The 20,846-nt window shown below is 37.5% G+C and overlaps 2 protein-coding genes and 1 long non-coding RNA gene across 10 annotated transcripts in view; all 3 read right to left on the bottom strand.

Annotated features, from left to right (window-relative positions):
• Positions 1 to 369: 369 nt before the first annotated feature.
• Positions 370 to 20,846, bottom strand: part of LOC132152011 (uncharacterized) — a 461,940-nt gene continuing 441,463 nt past the window's right edge. Inside the window, exon 3 of the long non-coding RNA XR_009436463.1 lies at positions 370 to 723. This is a non-coding gene — a long non-coding RNA (uncharacterized LOC132152011). The remainder of the gene's footprint in view (positions 724 to 20,846) is intronic.
• On the bottom strand, positions 4,741 to 8,723 carry LOC132152258 (collagen alpha-1(XVIII) chain-like). The gene is made up of 5 exons (XM_059561069.1): positions 8,697 to 8,723; positions 5,365 to 5,525; positions 5,143 to 5,276; positions 4,838 to 5,052; positions 4,741 to 4,746 (listed from the first exon to the last, which is right to left on the bottom strand). The coding sequence occupies exons 1-5, from the start codon at positions 8,721 to 8,723 to the stop codon at positions 4,741 to 4,743; spliced, it is 543 nt and encodes a 180-aa protein (XP_059417052.1).
• Positions 16,466 to 20,846, bottom strand: part of LOC132152001 (tensin-1-like) — a 131,781-nt gene continuing 127,400 nt past the window's right edge. For 7 of the 8 annotated variants that reach the window (XM_059560610.1, XM_059560613.1, XM_059560611.1 and 4 more), the window contains 12 exons: positions 20,395 to 20,542; positions 19,625 to 20,268; positions 19,434 to 19,523; positions 18,890 to 19,015; positions 18,720 to 18,815; positions 18,496 to 18,573; positions 18,290 to 18,361; positions 18,180 to 18,209; positions 17,748 to 17,916; positions 17,569 to 17,637; positions 17,414 to 17,443; positions 16,466 to 17,325 (listed from right to left, as the gene is read on the bottom strand). In XM_059560610.1, the coding sequence (XP_059416593.1) occupies positions 17,157 to 17,325; positions 17,414 to 17,443; positions 17,569 to 17,637; positions 17,748 to 17,916; positions 18,180 to 18,209; positions 18,290 to 18,361; positions 18,496 to 18,573; positions 18,720 to 18,815; positions 18,890 to 19,015; positions 19,434 to 19,523; positions 19,625 to 20,268; positions 20,395 to 20,542 (1,721 nt within the window). In that variant the 3' untranslated portion in view covers positions 16,466 to 17,156. The remainder of the gene's footprint in view (positions 17,326 to 17,413; positions 17,444 to 17,568; positions 17,638 to 17,747; positions 17,917 to 18,179; positions 18,210 to 18,289; positions 18,362 to 18,495; positions 18,574 to 18,719; positions 18,816 to 18,889; positions 19,016 to 19,433; positions 19,524 to 19,624; positions 20,269 to 20,394; positions 20,543 to 20,846) is intronic. The other variant, XM_059560617.1, reaches the window with a different exon arrangement.

Genomic DNA, 20,846 nt, shown 5'->3' with positions numbered 1-20,846 from the left:
TATCTATCCTATTCAAATGAAAGTATTCCTATCATTTTAAATGATCAGATTGTATCTATGACAAAGGGTTCTAAAAATATGGCTTCTTATAAAAAAGTGTTCCCATAGCTTAGTTTGCCCTGGGTTTGGGGTAAGTTGACCCAAGTCAAGTCACGTAAGATGCACCATCTGGGTGTAAAATGACATCTGACCGAATCTGATTTAAATCCATGTGAAATAAATAATAATTTAAAAACTACTTTTATAATTTCCTTTTACCGGCAGTCATTTTTTAAAATAAAATAAAGTTAAAATTTCAATATTTAATTGTTTGCATTTCTGAAACAAAATGTTGAACAGCAAAGGTGTAGCCTTTCTAAAATTAAATAAAATTCAATTCAATTCAAGTTTATTTGTATAGCGCTTTTTACAATACAAATCGTTACAAAGCAACTTTACAGAAAATAATGTTTCTACAATATTTAGTAGTAGCTTATGGTGGTGACTGTCAGTTTGTGCATGTTTGACAGGATTTTTAGAAAAAATTAATACAAGACGTAGTCAGCTAGACGATGAACATTATTAATATTATTAATTAATAATTATTATATGATGCAGTCACACATGTAGCAATAATTGTTAGTTCTGTTTGTTGATTCAGGGTTAGCATCATCTGAGGTCCTCTGAGGGTCAGCATCATCTCTTCTCAGGTGTTCTGGATCCAGACTGGAGCTTGTGTAAATCCTAGTTACATCCCGTGGCAAAACATAGAAACAAAATAGAGACATCATTAGCATAGCTGCTGATCCAACAAAGTAAAATTAGTTTAACCCAAGCTAATGAATAAAAATGCACATTTGATCAGATGCAACTACACTCACAATTTAAGAGATACATTATTCGAATGCTTGGCGAAAGAGATGCGTTTTTAATCTAGATTTAAACAGAGAGAGGGTGTCTGAACCCCGAACATTATCAGGAAGGCTATTCCAGAGTTTGGGAGCCAAATGTGAGAAAGCTCTACCTCCTTTAGTGGACTTTGCTATCCTAGGAACTACCAAAAGTCCAGCGTTTTGTGACCTTAGGGTGCGTGATGGGTTGTAGCGTGGTAGAAGGCTAGTTAGGTATGCAGGAGCTAAACCATTTAGGGCCTTATAGGTAAGTAATGATAATTTGTAACTGATACGGAACTTAATAGGTAGCCAGTGCAGAGACTGTAAAATTGGGGTAATATGATCATATTTTCTTGACCTCGTAAAGACTCTAGCTGCTGCATTTTGGACTACCTGTAGCTTGTTTATTGACAAAGCAGGACAACCACCTAGAAGTGCATTACAATAGTCCAGTCTAGAGGTCATGAATGCATGAACAGACTAAACAGAGTTTGTTGGCCATTAGCGACTACAGAAGATATTATCTTATCTGTCAGATACATTATCAACACTATCAAACAGTAGCATTTAACAGATCTGTAGAACAAGTATGTTATGTCTATGCTATTTCATATTGTAGTTACATTTTCACAAAGTCATGCCAACATCATTCATTAGGACACTAGTTATCATCTATATAGTAATGGTTATTAATGAAAATTATAACAGTAATACCTATGTATTGGTGAATGAATAATAAACAACTGATAAAATTATATACCCCAAACCTAAATCAATGGTTCAATGTGATATAATTTAACAATGCTCGTTCCTCCAAAACAGAGAAAACATCTTTCACAAACATCTAAATATCAATCTCTTTTAAAGTGCTTAGTGTACATAATGAGTGGGGTTATTATAGCACAATTCCCACCCAGACCACACAAACTTTCAAACCCTAACTATGGCCATGGTATTTTTTTTCCTGTAGGAAAAAACTAAGGCTCCAAATTATTTTTTTTAAGTGCCACAGAATAAAGGTGTTTTATTTATTTTATTAGTATTTTATTATTATTATTATTATTTTATTTTTTTACATTTTAACATTTCAACTCTACTAGCAAAACATGAGGGCTCGTATCATAAGAGTTTCAAAACTCTGCTTTCTTTTGTCACATCTTAGTCTCTATTCAAAACTTAATAATCACTTTGATCTAGCTTGCGTTCACTGTTGTAAACTAAGCAGTTCCAGGTGAATGACATATGAGGTCAGCTTTACAAGTGACGCAAGCAAGCGAAAATGCAGCAGAGAGATCAAAACAAAACAACCGTCACTAATTAGAAGTACAAAAGGAGGATTTGCAAATAAGAATGTCATAGGATTTCGATATAATCCAAGACGAAACTAAAGATCCATTGCTAAAGTAAGGAAATTTTCCTTTTTTTGATCCTGTAAACAAACGTTGGTTTTCATGAGACTCACCGGTGCTGGTGCGTCATTTTCCCAGAACTGCTAGTTTAAAGCGATTATTACGTTTTGAATATGGATATCTTTCTTACAAAAACGCATTGATTCGCTACAGGAGGCCTTTGTTCATCCCCCCAGAGCCGTGTGAGATGTTTTTTTATGGAAGGGCGCTTTTTATTCCACGTCTTTTGGACTGAAGGAATGCAAAACCCCGTTGAGTGCCATGAAAAAGCTTGAAAGATCAAAGAGAATTTTTTATATAATTCAGACTGGATTCGTCTGAAAAAAGAAAGTCATATAAGTTACACTAAGGACACCTCGGGGGTGAGTAAAACGCAGCCTAGAAAGGAGGAGCAAAATAGAAGGTAACTAGGAATAATGTTATATATAATAATATATAGAATAATGTAGCTCTAATCAGCGTCGCCCTGGAAACGGAGCAGGCACACCTGCACCTGCTCCTTACGGTCCCCTTCCTGTTTCCCCAGGTGGTGCTCCTCCCCTGAAGATGGAAGACCTGCTCAAGCACATCACCAAGGAAAGCATCTAATATATAGAATAATGTAGCTCTCATCAGCGTCGCCCTGGAAACGGAGCAGGAACACCTGCACCTGCTCGTTACGGGCTGAGCGGTCACACCTGTGCCCCATCAAGACCTGGCTTTATAAGCCACACCGACGAACACAGAGGTGAGAGATGTCTCCAAAGACTCAGCTAATGTCTCTCTGTTATTTTCCCCCAGACAGCAGTGTGTGATGCCCTATGTCCTTTTCGGTATCCAGGAGGTACCCCAGGCTTCCACCGGCTTTACCCCATTTGAGCTCCTCTTCGGCCGACAGCCCCGCGGCCTGCTTGACGTCGACAGAGAAGCCTGGGAGCAACAGACTGCTGTCCATGGTAGAACATGTCCAGGAGATGCCCTTCGTCCGGGAACACCTTGCCAAGGCCCAACAAGCTCAGCAATGGCACTATAACAGGGGCGGCCCAGCCACGGGTGTTTCAGCCAGGAGATCACGTCATGGTCCTAGTTCCCACCGCCACCTGCAAATTCTTGGCCAGCTGGCAAGGTCCCTACAATGTCACCGAAAGGATTGGCCCTTTCACCTACCTAGTCCGGCAGCCCGGAAGACGGAGGGAAGATCAAATATATCACGTAAATCTCCTGAAGCGCTGGCTCGAGTCCGGGCCCCAGCTCTCTGCCCTCGCTGATCTACAGTACCGGGTCCCTCCCTTCGGCCTGCACGGGGCTCCCGCCACCTTACAACGTTTGATGGACGTCCTCCTGCGGCCCCACCAAGAATACGCGGCCACCTACCTAGACATTGTCATCCACTCAGAGACTTGGGAGGATCACCTGGACCGGCTGCGGAAGGTGCTGTTGGAACTCCGCTGGGCTGACCGCCAACCCCCGTAAGTGTATATATATATATATATATATACAGCACTGCTGTATATAGTGAATCAACCACGTTATCTTCCACCCTCAATAACCCTGGCTGAAGTGCCCTTGAGCAAGCCACCGAACCCCCAGTTGCTCCCTGGGCGCTGGATCTATAGCTTCCCACTGCTACGGGTGTGTGTTCACTTCTCACTTCTATGTGTGCACTTGGATGGGTTAAATGCGTAGCACCAGTTCCCGAGTATGGGTTACCATACTTGCCAAATGTCACGACTTTCACTTCATTTATCGAGTAATTAACTTTTTATGTTCCACATAAATATGAATTTTTTTTGTTTATTAATCTACAGTAAGTGTCATTGAAAATACAATAAAAAAAATTTTGTCTGATAATTTTAGAGGTCACATTTGAATTTTAGATTATAGCAGGCTGTAAAATAACTCTTTAAAGTTGTAATTTACATGATTTTATTAATAGTCATCATCTTTCTTTAGAGAAAGTTAACCAGTCATTTTGCATTACATCATGGAATGTTTGATTTGATTGAGTTGCAAATTATAAAAATGTAGAAAGGTAACATAGATAAACTGACATAAAATCAAATACAAATGTGAATGAAAATGTTTATGACAACAAAGTGGGTTAAAGAGAATTATAAAAATGTGGAATGCGGCCCTTTTCTTTGGCAATGTACTGTGACGACACTTGCAAATGTCCATTTTAAAATAAGCTGTATGTGTTGTATGTGTTTTTAAGGGTGTCCAATACGAACACATTATGTGTGAAAATACAATTTTGTTTTTGTAAAAAATAAATAAAAACAAAACAGTGATTTTTCCCTCTGAATTTAGCATGTCTATTTTTATTTATTTTTAAATGGTCAAGTATTTAACTGAATGTTTTCTGCGGAGACAAAATGTTTTTGTTGTAAAGCTAATGGCGTAAGGAGCAAAGCATTTCTTTGTTTGAAAGAGATGGCTGTCACACAGCAGTTAATCCATAAAAAAAATAAAGTCAAAATTTAAGTCTAAAATAAATCAACATATACAGTATCACCTTTAATCATAAAACACTTAAGTTTCAGTTTGTGGTGTGACTCAATGAAAAATTTGGTTTACCAGACATTTTGGTTTACTAATAGCAATAAAACTGTTATCAATGCATAGTACGATAAAAGAGCTGGTACAGCCACGTGGCAACTGCTGAAGTAGGTAGCCTTCTTGAAGCGAGGAAGCCATGTCTGTGACGGCATGACTCCCTGTTTGCCATGTTTCACAGTAGCTGTCTGTCTGCCTGCTTCCCTCAGTGCTTGATCCATGCCATACCATCTTCCCTGGCCTATTAAAGTGGTTATGGAGAAAACAAATGTTAGTGAGTCTAATAAGTTCTGTTACGATTTTAGCTGTGGATATGTTAGATCCACCTACCTCATCATCAAGAACATCTTGACCATCAAATGAATAGATGCACGCATTATCATTCATCTTGCCCTCTGAGCCACTAAAGATGGATTCCCAGTTGCTGAATAATTCTTCTTCCTTCGAAAATATTAAACAGCTCTGTAAAAGACTGTTTTAAACAGACTACAGTATATTCTGTAAAAAAGGAAGGATCCTACTTGAAGATTGACTATTGGTGACAGAACCTTGTCATTCTGTCAAACAATGCCTGTAACCAGGATGACAGGAAAGCCCTGAATATTCCTTTGAGCCTGATGGCTTGGGCCTGGAAGAAGCATTTGCCATCTACACCCCTGATACCCTGCATTACTCCCCACTGGGGTGAGTTGAGAGCGATCAGGTGCAGCTAGGGCGACAAAATCAGGTGAAAGATAGTTATACATTACTTACTTTAAAAGAAGTTTATGTTCCAATAAGATTACAAATATTTTAGATTATACAAAAGGACATCACCTGATATTGTGCATATTGTTAACAAATTCAATTTTTTTTATAAATCTACTTTACAAACAGTACTAATCACAATTGAGGACTGTAACAAATCATTTCAAATAAAATGTCTGAGCTACAAATAATTCTTAATAATTCCGTCACTTTAACCAAATGGGTTGTAAATTTTGTCTTTATATTTACACACTACCATTCAAAAATTTGGGGTGGTGAGATTTTTCACACTTTATTTTAAGGTTTAATTCTCACTATTAATAAACTATTAACCATGACTTTTTTCTCACTAAACCTCCTAATTACTGGTTAGTAAGGTACAACCCGAATTCCGGAAAAGTTGGGACGTTTTTTAAATTTTAATAAACTGAAAACTAAAAGACTTTCAAATCACATGAGCCAATATTTTATTCACAATAGAACATAGATAACATAGCAAATGTTTAAACTGAGAAAGTTTACAATTTTATGCACAAAATGAGCTCATTTCAATTTTGATTTCTGCTACAGGTCTCAAAATAGTTGAGACGGGGCATGTTTACCATGGTGTAGCAACTCCTTTTCTTTTCAAAACAGTTTGAAGACGTCTGGGCATTGAGGCTATGAGTTGCTGGAGTTTTGCTGTTGGAATTTGGTCCCATTCTTGCCTTATATAGATTTCCAGCTGCTGAAGAGTTCGTGGTCGTCTTTGACGTATTTTTCGTTTAATGATGCGCCAAATGTTCTCTATAGGTAAAAGATCTGGACTGCAGGCAGGCCAGGTTAGCACCCGGACTCTTCTACGACGAAGCCATGCTGTTGTTATAGCTGCAGTATGTGGTTTTGCATTGTCCTGCTGAAATAAACAAGGCCTTCCCTGAAATAGACGTTGTTTGGAGGGAAGCATATGTTGCTCTAAAACCTTTATATACCTTTCAGCATTCACAGAGCCTTCCAAAACATGCAAGCTGCCCATACAGTATGCACTTATGCACCCCCATACCATCAGAGATGCTGGCTTTTGAACTGAACGCTGATAACATGCTGGAAGGTCTCCCTCCTCTTTAGCCCGGAGGACATGGCGTCCGTGATTTCCAACAAGAATGTCAAATTTGGACTCGTCTGACCATAAAACACTATTCCACTTTGAAATAGTCCATTTTAAATGAGCCTTGGCCCACAGGACACGACGGCGCTTCTGGACCATGTTCACATATGGCTTCCTTTTTGCATGATAGAGCTTTAGTTGGCATCTGCTGATGGCACGGCGGATCGTGTTTACCGACAGTGGTTTCTGAAAGTATTCCTGGGCCCATTTAGTAATGTCATTGACACAATCATGCCGATGAGTGATGCTGTGTCGTCTGAGAGCCCGAAGACCACGGGCATCCAATAAAAGTCTCCGGCCTTGTCCCTTATGCACAGAGATTTCTCCAGTTTCTCTGAATCTTTTGATGATGTTATGCACTGTAGATGATGAGATTTGCAAAGCCTTTGCAATTTGACGTTGAGGAACATTGTTTTTAAAGTTTTCCACAATTTTTTTACGCAGTCTTTCACAGATTGGAGAGCCTCTGCCCATCTTTACTTCTGAGAGACTCTGCTTCTCTAAGACAAAGCTTTTATAGCTAATCATGTTACAGACCTGATATCAATTAACTTAATTAATCACTAGATGTTCTCCCAGCTGAATCTTTTCAAAACTTCCTGCTTTTTTAGCCATTTGTTGCCCCCGTGCCAACTTTTTTGAGATCTGTAGCAGGCATTAAATTTTATATGAGCTAATTAAGTGGATAAAAGTGTAAAATTTCTCAGTTTAAACATTTGCTACGTTATCTATGTTCTATTGTGAATAAAATATTGGCTCATGTGATTTGAAATTCCTTTAGTTTTCATTTTATTAAAATTTAAAAAACGTCCCAACTTTCCCGGAATTCGGGTTGTAGTTCTTAAGTTTATGTATTGGGTAGGATTAGGGATGTAGAATATGGTCATGCAGAATATGTGCTTATAGCTTATAAGTACTAATAAATAGGCAATATGCTAGTGATATGCATGCTAATAAGCAACTAGTTATTAGTGAGAATCGATTCCTATGCTAAAAGTGATACATTTTTTTGTTTCTGAAAGAAGCCTCCTTTGCTCACCAAAGTGGCATTTACTTGATCAAAAATAAAGCAAAAACTGTAACATATTTAAATATTATTACAATTTAAAATACCTGTTTTTTGATTTTTCTATTTATTGAATAACATGTTAGCAAAGCTGATTTTTCAGCAGCCATCATATTCTTCACTGTGACTTTTGATGAATTTACTGCAACTCCAAGTTATTGATTACACGTTTTAGAATGGTAGTGTATGACAGTAAAATAATTTAAGGCTAATGTGGCAAGAGCTTTTTTTTTTTTAGCTTTTACCAAGCACTGTGTTGTGGATTTCCCTAATGAATTTTCCCTGTTATTTTCAATCCCTGTTATCCTCTACTATTTCTAAAAACGGGAAATACAATAGACTTATGTTTTATTTGTCAAAATGACAAAAAAGCTTTTTGAAATATCCATCAGTATTACAGTAAATAATGAAAAATGTCCAGAGGTCTCATTTCTAAACGTTGCGTACACACAAAATGGACATAATATATGCGTACGCAATTTTCCATGCACATATCGTGATTTATAAAAAATTAAACTTGTCGTAAATATTTACGCATCGATATTATAGACCATGCATACAAACTATTTTTCATGGAGTAAGAAAAGTAATTATGTAAACAATGATTTTAAACTCCGTTTCCATGGCAATATACACATTTACATTAAATATTCAACTCACATTAAAGGAAATAAACACAATTACATAATTTTGCAAAAAGCATAATTACATAATTTCATTAACCATAAACATAATTTTCCTGTGACATGCTATGTTTTAATGACAGCGAGGAGTTCTATAGGTGCACAATAATTAATCTTTAAACTAACTACAGATAACATTTTATGATTAATATTTTAGCAAGAACAATGATCGATGATGCACACTTACTGTGATATTATGGGGGACACTAGTGGATTACTGTACAACCACAGCTGCACAGAGGTGTTAATGTCATGTGAAGTCATCTCTACAACATTATGAAAAATACCACTATATTTGAAGGATATAACTAGGAGAAAACTGTAAGATTTGCATGTTTTCTTTTTAAAATACTTTGTCAGTGACGTGCCGAATCAGACAATACACTTCAATAAATATGGGCCTATCTGTTTCCACTAAAAATAGCTAAAATATGTTCATCTTATCAGCAAAACTGCATACATTTAACAAGTACGTACACTTTTAGGATGAAATCTGTAGAGAGTTTTATAAATGAAGACCACAGTTACATAAGTTAGTTTCAGTTATGTCTGTGTGTAAGTTACATTTAATGTAACATTAACATCTTATCCAAATTAAACTATGGGCTTATTCATGGTCTTCCTGTTGATAGCATATAATAGTATGTGTTGAAATAGGTACAAATGCTACTGTAAGTAAATTGTCAACTTTTTCATTGTCAAAACTAGAATAATGCCACCTTCTTTAACCCAGCATTTTTTATACCCAATTTTTGTGAATGCATGTTATTGTTAGCAAGCCTTTCAGAAATTCCATTAGCAGTTGATGATTGCTTCCAGTTGTTTCCAGTTATAGTAACCAAAATACAGAATACAATGGCATGACTGGTCTTCAACAAGCCCAAAAGAGCCCATGTTACACCTCTTTTTATCTCCTTGCACTGGCTACTAGGGATGACATGGTTCGCTGAAAAAAACTGAACTGTTTGGTTCACCACACATGGTGTGGCATGCGATGGGACCGCGGTTCAACTTAAATCTGACAAAGCCCCTGTAATATGGTTTGCTATATATAGCACGTAAAACAAACAGGGTTCAGCTAATATATGTTTCTGTTGATGGATGTGCATTCTGGCTTCCCAGACATTACAACAACAGCGATGAAAAAAAAAAAACTAAAACCTTGGACAATCCATTCACTCTTGTTCAGTGCAAATGCCTTATGATGGAATATGTGTTTAAACTAATCTCATTTAAGCTTTGCCAGTTTAAACATCTAAGAGACAAAGGATGCTAGCTCACGCGCTCAGTGAGAAGATTTGTGCGTGCACTCATCTGAAGTGCGCAAACCCACGACTCGCAAACCCACGACGAATGTGCGCAAATATTAAGCTCTCTCTGAAGTATTGTGTTTAAATGGACAAATTCAGACAAAAATTATGTCAAAACGCCCTACTTGGTAAGTATCCTACAGCAGACATAACCAGCTGAACGTAGGCCTACTGTCTCAGTGCATTCTCTTAAAGTGACAGTCTTTATATTAATCGAACAGCAACAACAAAGAAACCACGCACTGCTCTTGATTAAAAAGCTTTTGTAATTTTAATAAAAGATAATCTTTAATTTTTACAGTCCAATTTGCAGTGCTGTTTTACATATGATTACTGTTAAGGAGCCAACAAAATAGGAAAGGTGCGGATCCAAATGCAACACTTTATTAGACCACATGGTAAGACAAAAAGGAAGTTGGATACAAGTTGGCAAACAGGAACAGAGGATACAAGCAAAGAGTGATGCATAGGCAGGCGTGGATCTGCGATCAATATCCAATTGGGTAGTCCAATGGGGTCATCCGTATACAGGCGATGATCAATCAAGGGGGAGACAATCTCTAATAGGGGCAAGACTAGAGAGGTAAAACTAAGACAGGCAGAAGGTTGAGGCACGGGATGAAACTAGAATGATTAAACTAAAGCTTAGACAAGAGATAACTAGAATAGTAGAACTAAGACTAGGTACTAAGAACTAAGTCAAGATCTAGAATGATAGAGCTAAGAAAGCTAAGAAACAGAATGGAACTCAGAAAGGTAAATGGCTCTGCAAAGTAGCTAATGCTCTCAAGCGCTAAATGCTAACAACACTCGGCCCAGATGAGCAAGAGAGCGAGCCTTTCGTAGAGCATGTGAATTGGCCTCAGATGTGCATGTAATCAGTGAGATGCATTGTGGGAACTGTAGTCCAGGGTGATCTGGGACAGTCTGTGTGGTGCAAGAGTCAATGTAAAGCACAGGCAGATTCTGGTGGTGATCGAACAGAAGACTACAAACCAGGTTTGTTACAATTACTTTATTCTGTTATTCTATTCCATTACTTTATTATTAAAAAAAAAAAAAACTGAAACTCACTGTTTATTTTTTGTATCTTTACTCTATTGCAGGGGTTTTCAAACTGTGGGTCGCGACCCACTCGTGGGTCACGGAATGGAACAAGGTGGGTCGCACAAAGTCACTTGGCTGCAGCTAATTTTGCGTTTCAATGACACACAGACACTAACACAGTTCAGTCTAGGGCTGCACGAATGTGACGAGTGGGGCGGGGCCTAGTGCCATGGGAACAGAGCTAGGCCGGTGGAGTGATTGGGAAATGAGCAACACTCACCGGTCTCAAGAACCACGGAGGAGATCGGAAAGATACAAAAGAGGAGCGATGACAGTGAAGGACGAGAGAGGACCAGGCCTGGGTTTTATTTTGTGTTTGTTTTTTATTTGTGCACGGCAGTCATCCGAGAGGGGCTGTCGCGCTGTTTTGTGTTTATTTGGTTATTAAAACTTTGTTTGATTGTCCGCCGGTTCCCACCTCTTTCCACGAAGGAGTCATCGAGGCGGTGGGCTGGAGTGAGTTCGCCCCCCCCCCCCCCCCCGGCAACTCACTCCAGCCCACCACATCGAGCACCCTCGGCGGCAGACTCCTTCGCCCTGCTCGATGGCACTGCGGATTCACCCCAGCGGCGAAGGATCTTCGGCAGCGCGCCCCTCCTTCCTCCCTGGCTTCGGCACCAGTGTAAAACATTAAAATCTTCACAATCACAGGAAGAAGGAGGCGGGAACTGGGAACCCACTCATCACAACGATATAGCCCACCAACATTAATAATGAACTGCAATATCCTTAGTGTGATTTTCAAATTGCAATTAAGTCCGTGTGCGTTGCGTGTTTTGAAGGTCTCAGAGCAATGTCATTAAAAGGTTCAATCGGTCTTTTTTTACCTATTTCACAATTATTTTAATCTCCAAACTGTTTTAGATAGTTCTGCTTTGCTTCTTATGCTTTTCTAAAAAAGTGTTGGATTGTGCTCCGTTCTCGCCGACACACACGGAAGGATCATGAATGCAACAAAACACAGCAGCGCAGATCACACTTCACTGGAGTGAGCCTGCTTCACGTTTTTATGGACACTACATATTTTAACGCCAGTAAACAAAAATTAAAACTTGTAAATTTGTAGTGAAATTTTCAGTTGTACTCTAAAATAAAATGGTTATTTTTCTTAAATACTTAATTTCTGTCATAAAAATTTTAAGTAAGATTAGGTTTAAAGTAATTTCACTCGTTGTTTTTTTTTTTTTTTTAATATTTTGGTGGGTCGTGAAATATATTACACTTGTCTAGGTGGGTCGTGGAATGGAAAAGTTTGGGAACCACTGCTCTATTGTATTTATTTGTGTTATTTTATTTGTTATTGTTTTATTAGTGTTCTTGTAGCTCAATTGGTAGAGCATTGCGCTATCAAGCACAAGGTTGGGGGTTCGATTCCCCGGGAACACATCATATGTAAAAATGTATAGCCTGAATGCACTGTCGCTTTGGATAAAAGCGTCTGCTAAATGCATAAATTTAATTTCTTTTTTTATTTAATTTGTGCTGTTGCTTGTAGTTGGATAGAATATTCTTATTTGTTTTTAATTTTTATTAGAAAGTATTGTTTTTCCATAAACATAGCACATACTGAACTGTACAGAAACCGTGACTAAAACCGTGAAAAAGTTGAACCGTGCCACCCCTACTGGCTACCAGTTGCGGCTTGCATCAAGTTCAAGACATTGATTCTTGCATATAGAAAAGCCACTGGCTCAGCACCCACCTACCTACATCCCCTCCAGAAGTCTGAGATCTGCTAGTGAGCGACGCCTCGTGGTACCATCACAAAGAGGCTTAAAATCACTTTCCATAACATTCTCATTCACCATTCTTGGCTGGTGGAATGATCTTCCAACCCCTATCTGGAACGCTGAATCCCTGACAATTTTCAAGCGACAGTTCTTTCGAAGCTACTTGACTTCATCGTAAAAAATAAAAATAAAATAATTGTCTTTCTCTTTATTTATTTCTTCTCTTTCTAGCTTTTACTTATTTGAACAATACCTAAAACTTGGTATTACAAGCACTTGCTGTGTGTGTTTGCTTCTTTAAGAAGAATAGCTTTATGTATCCCCTAATTGTAAGTCGCTTTGGATAAAAGCGTCTGCAAACTGACTAAATGTAAATGTAAAATGGCAAAAACATAGCAAGAAGAAGAGACATACAGTATATGATCATACAGTATGATGATAAGCTGAGTCTTAAGATGAGGTCACATTTACTTTTGGTGAATTCTTATGTGCGAAATCCAGTCATTCCAGTGTGTCCTTTTCCCCCTCAAAATTTCTCCAAAATTTTGCAAATGCGACTGCACCATTATTGTTAATCATAACTTGAATTGTTACTTGCATTAATCATGTGTATATATATATATATATATATATATATATATATATGATGGTATACAAGACAATCATATACTACAAAAAGTAACTACAACAGTAAAAAAAAAGAAGATTGCTACTAATCTAAAATAAATGAATACATCATTAGTGCTTAGCTCATCAGAAAACTAAAAACTGGTTCCCACATTTTGTCAGAATGTTCCCAGAAATGGTGTATTTGATTCTTTCCAGATGTAAAGTTAAAGAAAGTCCAGTTAATCAGTCAGAAAAGAGAGGCCTAGCATTTCCACAAAAAGCAGAATAAATTTAGCTACAATCATACCATAATGGACAGGCAACCATACCTTTGTGCTGAGAGACTCAAGCTAATTTGACCAACCAAATATTGCTATCATTGGGTCAGGGAGTTAAACACAGTTACAGACCTTGGCAAAAAACTGGAATATTTCTGTCCAAAAACTCTGAATTTGTACACAGAACCAGAAAAGATGTGCCAGGGTACCCTCAGCAACTTTACACTTGTCACATATGGGGGAATTTTAGAATAGTGAATTCTGTGTAAAACCTTGTATTGAATAAGATGATGTCTCGAATTTATAGAACATGACTAAACAGATGAAAGGCATCTTTCCCGTCAGTCTCGGTAATCTGAATTCCTAGATCTTCTTCCCAAGCAGCTTTCAAATGAAGGGAGGAAAAGTTTATTTAATCTTTAAAAACATTAACGAAGAGGGTTAAACCCCTAGCATCAGGAGAATTAAAAAATAAATAAAATATTTTGCTAACAAAATCTGAGATATTTAACAAGATGATCAATATTAAACCACATAGGACTACCGTCATCAAACAGTATTTGCCTTATGTGTCTTGTTGAACATTTAATCTCAAAGGAAGGCAAACAAACCATGTTTTTCTCCCCTTTAAGCTTTAACAGCTGGCATCCTCCTGGAAAATCTTACTATTAAAGTAGATTATGGAAAATGGATACATACTCTCATTCTGTCAGAACACCAGTGAGGCCCAGTTGATCCTGAAGGTGCAATGGGGTTCAGGTTAATACAGTACTTGGCCAATGAAGATCTTCCACACCAGACCTTTTTTTTGTGCATTTGTTATACTGAAATAGAACTGACCCAAGCTGGAGAATAAAGAAGCATGGAGAACTTTGTCATCAGTAAACCCTCTCTAAATTCATTTACTAATATAGTGAATTATGAATTTTATTTGACTCTCTACTAGGTGATGTTGCATCCCCTAAAAATATATAATTATAAAGATATTTTCAGATATGTAAAAATTATGTTTTTTTAAAAAAGGAATGTTTTTCATGGAAAATTCCAGTCAGTATGAACAGGGGCTTAGATATTGATGATTGAATTTACACTGTCAGCCAGATCTATCTATTTTGAGAGAAGCAGAAGAAGAAGAACGGCATGAGGTCATATTTTTGGCATTCAGTTTGACCTACTCACAAACCTGTTTATCTGACTTGAATCAAAGCACTCATATATGACTCTCATAGCTGTCCTTGCACTCAGCATCATGATGGAGGGAAGTCATTGTTTAAGCTCTGATTAAGTCACCTGTTGAATCAGTCTGTTGTGTAATGGTTCAGTCTAAATCAGAGGGTGGTTACAGAGATTGTGCTGTTTAAGGGTTCACAGTGTGGAACTAAAATATTTTTTCCTTTGCTGAATCTAATGCTGTGTTTTGATGTTTGTCACTTAATGTGGTCCTTAATTTGAAACACTGCCATCTGCCAACTTATACAGCACCACAAACCAATTATTATTGTTATTGTAATAACGAAAAAATAAAAGCAGTGTAAGCACAAGATACCGAACATCTCTTTCAATATATTTCAAGATGATCACCATTTAACAATGGTTCACTTTTTATTATTTTTATTTTCACCTGCACATGGTTTGTCAAATTGCTCCTTTCTGATCATTTGAAAATAGACAAAATTGACTGTAAACCACAGTTTCTCTAATTTCATCCACAAACGTGTTGCAGTTCCAGAACTCACATCTGAAAACGGTAAAACCTTACAGTAAATATTGCACTGCTAACACATTTTAGGTGAACTGCTTTGACTTTCTACTAATGACTTACTTAATTCAGAGTTTAAGTGTACCACTTTTGCCTCTTGTTATACAGAAATCTGTAATAATACACTTTTCATCCTGTCAGTTACTAATTTCTTTATATATATATATATATATATATATATATATATATATATATATATATTCAATCTCTTTTGCCCCATCTATGATTATAAAGCACTTAATGATGGTGAACAGAGAAATTAACCTGCTATAACAACCTAGTCCCTAGTCATTGACAGGATGGAGAGTGCGTTACATGAAATTCTATATACTTTTTTGTAAACATATTGTTACATTGCCTCTTTTACATTTACACAAAAAACAGCAAATAGCTGACCTCCCTTTGATCAATGACATAATCCATATAAATCCAGTAGCTATTTTAATCACACACATAATTACAGCACTCATGGCAAATTTCTATACATATATTGTTTTTTTTTTCAGTTTCTTCCACATTCATGCCTTTTCATTCTAAATCGTCTAACACAGTGACACAGTGAACACACATTTAAATAAAGACAAGAACGGTAACATACATTTTACATCAAGAGCTTCTCAAAACCTGATTTTGATATTTTAGCTAAAATAATTAATTTTTACCTTTTAAGTCAAGTTTTTTTTAGACACTTTTTAGACATTAGTTACCCATGAGTAATATTGCAGCAAAAATAAATATTCATTAAATGTCATTGTTTGTCATAATACATTTTAAAGACCAGTACAAAATGGACCTACCCATGCACTTACAGTCACTGACTGAGGCAAAGCTGTGAATGGGATGTTGAGCACAGTTCAGTAAAAGCTAAACATCTACTACCCAGCATATATTATTTGATATTTGTGGGTAGAGCCAGTGTGTTTTTTACTATCCATATGAATATGGAATTTCAATGTAAAGTTTCCAGTGACTGCAGTGTAGTTGCTAGTTCCATGTCCACAGGCAAGTGTAGCATGTCTTCATGTGGTGATCAATCTGGCGTGGTGATTTTCTGACATTTTTTAGACCACACAGCCACACACGGGGCGCTGCACAAGATCCTGGGCCCTATGCATAGGCAGCCCCCCCCCCCTTGAAAATATATATTCCAGACTTTTCAAGGGCCCTCTCTTCCTTTGGGGCCCTGGTAATCAGTACTGGGTTTTACCCCCAGTCTGACGCCCCTGCCCACACACACGCACACACTCACACCCATATTTATTTATTTTCATTTATTTTTACAGATTTGATCTGTTATTTGAAGTGAAAAGCTAAATTCTGCTCAATGCTTTTCTGAGTAACAGCAGAGCAAACTAAAGTTCTCTGAATTCAGAGAAAATAACTTACTCTTGTAATTCTCGCACGCAAACATGCACAATGGATTCTTCATACTTTTCATAGGAGGACACAGAAAGAAGAATTTTGAGTTTTTGACTTGTCTGATCTCATCTTTTTTTTCCTTTTCTTTTTTTTATAAAATAAAAAGGAAATAATTGTCAGACATTTTGTTTCCTGAACTCTACCTTTGGTTGTTCATTCACAATGTTGGCATATTATTTGTATTTTATTATTTGTTATATATTGTAAAGTCCCGCCTCCTAATGAAGAAGGCCAGAGGGACAACATTTATCCCTGTCATTTACACTTACTACAGTACTTTAACCCTGACATATTCTTAATCTGCTTTTTTTCAGCAAGAGACTCACCTAAAAAAACAGCATCATTTTCAAATCTTCACAAAGAAAGAGTAAGAGCCCGACCACCAGAGTAAATAAACAAAAAAGAAAGTAATAATGTATGTAAAAAGAATAATCCACTCTGGAAAAATAAGATAAGTATAACCAAATCCTCTTTGGTGAGAAATTTCAGACTTGTGGAGAAACCAAGATGGTTGCTGGATTATGGATGTTCAGCATTAATTTGCATACAGAATCTACAATGGTTGAAGCAGGCTGGTCGGGTTCCAGCTCAGCAAACAGATGACTCATATTATCAGTTGTGCTTCCTTGTTTTCGAGCCACAAACCCAAAAAGTCTGCATTATAAACCAGAGTAAAGTCTTATTAGTTATTTTTTTCTGAGTGTATAACAAAATTATTGGCATTGATATTTGGTATACTCACTTTGCTACACCACCCTCTGCTTTATTCCACCTGTGAAAACAATGGGATATGAGGCCCATGCTAAATTTAATGTAGAATTATATTTCTGAATGCATGAAATGTAGTACATGGACCATGCAGAAAAGCCAACTGAAATACTTAAACAAAATACTCACTTTCTGTCTTGTGGGTCCAAATTGCAGTAAGTGATCATGTTCATCGGGTAATAACGACGGAAAAAAATTCTAAAGGAAAATTACGTTTTGTTATTCCAAGGTCACACAAGATTGATTCAAGACAACACTTAACCATTGGCTATGTAAAATGTTAAACTTAAACATAAAAATCCACTCACTTCCTCTGATTGTCAGTGAGTGTGATGCCCTGTGTGGACACTTTGAAGTGGATAATGGTTGCTGTAGGAGAGGATTTGGCAGCAAGTGTTTCAGTGATGGCTTTGGCCACAGCCTGTGGACCAGTCAGTGACTCCATATCCACAGAGTTTATGTACAAAACATTACATGCTGGGAGTGAGATAAAGTAAGTGTGAAATAGAGGTTACATTGAAACTTTTTTGTCTCAAATAACACCAAAACAATACCATGTAAAAGGAATGACATGAAAAAAGGACATCATAACTATTATTTTAGATAAAATATACTTTTATGGACTGGTTTCATGTGCACATGGTGAGAGTAGTTGATTTTCATAGGCAGAAGTTACTATAAAATTAGCATGCAAACAGTGACACAAATGCTATAGCTAGGAGATGATGTGCCATATTTACCATAAACATCTTCAGTAGGTTTAGGAGGTCCTGAAGTGGTAGAAAATTTTACAAGAAATTAGGATACAAATGATATTTACAAAGGGCAATAAGGGAAACGAGAGACTAACCTGTTGCCTGCTTTAATAAATCCATAGTTGAACTTGTTGGAGTGGCTAACTCCAAGGCCTCTTCATTTGGATCTGTTCACAAAAAGGTCAGACACGGAGACAAGTACAGGTCAGTCAGTGATTGAGGAATACAAACAAAAATGCCATCTATTAACAAGAAGTCAGTTACAGGGGTTACAGAAACTGGGTGATAATTTCATTCTCACCTCTTGTAGGGATCATAAGCTTGCATGGAAGAGCCAGAGGTGTGATGGCGTGTTGATAAACGAGAGCAGAAAGACACCCTGTAAACACATACACACACAAAGTACAAGTTATAGCACAAGTCGAAGACTACAGACTACTATTCAAAAGGTACCAATTTAAGTCAGTACAATACACAGCAGACAATAAAATCATAATCGCATCACCACTGGAAATTCATTCTTACCAAAGTAGGGCTCGTTTGGGCAACCCTTAAGTCTCACACCCTTGGCACAGGTTTCAATCAGGAAGTGTCGTACCAATTCATTTGTGATGTCTCCAACTTCAAAGTAAGAACAAAAGATAAATGAGGATGAAGTTCTGTTCGGTGATGATTTGCGTGGTGCATGCAGTTACCTTTCTTCTGCTGCACCATTGGAGGGGGAGAGGCTACTTTCATGGCCAAGCCATATGCTCCTCTGAATGAGTTACTGTCTCGAATGACAAATGCTCCTGGTTCACGATCTTTAAGAACACAGATGGCTAAAAAACATATAAGATTAAATGTATCAATTACATTTGGGAAAAGTATTAAGTATTAAAGATTAAATGGGAAAGTATTCGTAAAATGCATTCCAAATTCTGAATAATTTATAATGATAAATGATAATAATTATGTAAATAATAATTATATACATAATTAAAAAATATAATAATATGAATAATTATTCACGGTATTTAGAAGTGCCCGCAATAACAATATTGTGCATATTCATTACCCTGCTATATCGCATTACCGAATACCGGCACATGTCTAATCTATATAAAGGCAAAACACAGCAACTACATTAATGTTCACAATGGTGTCTTGATATGGCCTGCCCTATGATAGATGGGTTTGGCTCCACACTACACAGATTCAGAGAAAACCAAGAGTGTAAACTGGCATCAGATCTCTCACCTTGTTCCCTTGAGATTTCTGGTTTGTACCAAAATTTGGATGTATCTTGTACAAACTTGATATTGATTCTAATATCTGGAGGTCCATCAGCTAAAAAAGAAAATAAATAATTAATAAAATAAAATAATTACACACATCTGTTTCATTAGTGAATTTATTTTCAAGATTTCTAGCTGCAGTTCTTATCTTACCATATATTGAGCCAATTGCAGCTTCTTGTGGCGACACTTGTGTAGGAGTGGGTGCTTTCCTACTTTCGATGCTCTCTGTTGGAACGCTTTTAGAATTCCCTGCGATGGATCCTGCAGTTATGTCCAGGGGCAAGAACAGTGAGGGGCTACAGGATTGCTCTAGGTGAAATGAAGGAGTAGCTAGGCCAGACTGAACCAAATAATTGGTGCTTTGCCTGGACTCTGCCCCATGTCTCTCAACTGGAGTGGCCTGACACCTAGGTGTGGTTTTGTGTTCTGGGCTAGAGGCAACTGAAGCAGGTGAGTGGTGGCGGTCTATCACAGGGCTTGGCGGGATGAACTTGCCACTGCGACCCAAAAGAGGGCTGTTGGGAGTGGTTGGTTCACTGCTGCCAATGGCTGTTGGAAGACGTCGCCCCATAGCAGGGCTACTTGGACCACCAAACCTACGTTGAAGGGCAGGGCTTGGGGGTGTATTGGTGGCAACTGTACGGTGGAGTGTGTTTGGGCTACCTGGGATGTGATGAACACCCACAATGTTAACAGTGGCCTCATCGGGGTTAAGGTAAGTAAAGGTATCTGGGAAGAGAGGAGCCCGGACAGGCTCAGATGGAAATGATGCAAAGGCAGATTGCCTTCCCAAACTGTTAGAGAGCAAACAGATAAAACAGAGAAGGTTTAAGCATATAAAATTAATCATATACTTTCACCCAAACAAATACATATATTTTACATTTTGAAAAAAGGGACAGTGTTCAGATGACACTTACCTATCATTACTAGGATTGTTAACTGGTTGAGGTGGGTTGAAAGTGTGGGTAGTAGGAACTGGTCTTTCAAAAGCAGGAGAGTACTGATGCTGCAAAGGAGAAATCAATCCTCCTCCTCTGACTCCTGTTCCCACAAAACCATGTTGCTCTATAAGAAAAAAAAGCTGTGTATGAGTTTGCACTGCCACTGCCTCAACATCATATGACACAAATTTGGGGTTGATATAATGAAAGCTCTAGGATGAGTTAAAAATTTTATGTTTTAAAACAAAATGTAAAATGTCAGGCAGGCAATATGGCTGATCTTGGAAAGCTAAGTATTATTGTATTCCATATGACATTAAAATAGGACATTTAAAACTTCAAGAGCTACAGAGCAGAGCCTTTTGGCACAATATTGTTGACACTATAATACTGAAATACAATTTCAATAAAACCCATATACTGTATAC

The sequence above is a fragment of the Carassius carassius genome, chromosome 10, assembly GCF_963082965.1.
Source record: "Carassius carassius chromosome 10, fCarCar2.1, whole genome shotgun sequence".
Lineage (NCBI taxonomy): Eukaryota > Metazoa > Chordata > Actinopteri > Cypriniformes > Cyprinidae > Carassius > Carassius carassius.
This window is presented reverse-complemented; position numbering and strand designations above follow the sequence as displayed.

Excerpts from the sequence above, each read along its gene's own strand:
- LOC132152258 (XM_059561069.1), bottom strand. The coding sequence starts at position 8,723 with ATGACTTCACATGACATTAACACCTCT. Across the intron at positions 5,526-8,696 it reads CACATGACATTAACACCTCT|CTGCACCTGATCGCTCTCAA; the intron begins GTGCAGCTGTGG and ends TTGTCGCCCTAG. Across the intron at positions 5,277-5,364 it reads TTGTTTGACAGAATGACAAG|CTGTTTAATATTTTCGAAGG; the intron begins GTTCTGTCACCA and ends TCTTTTACAGAG.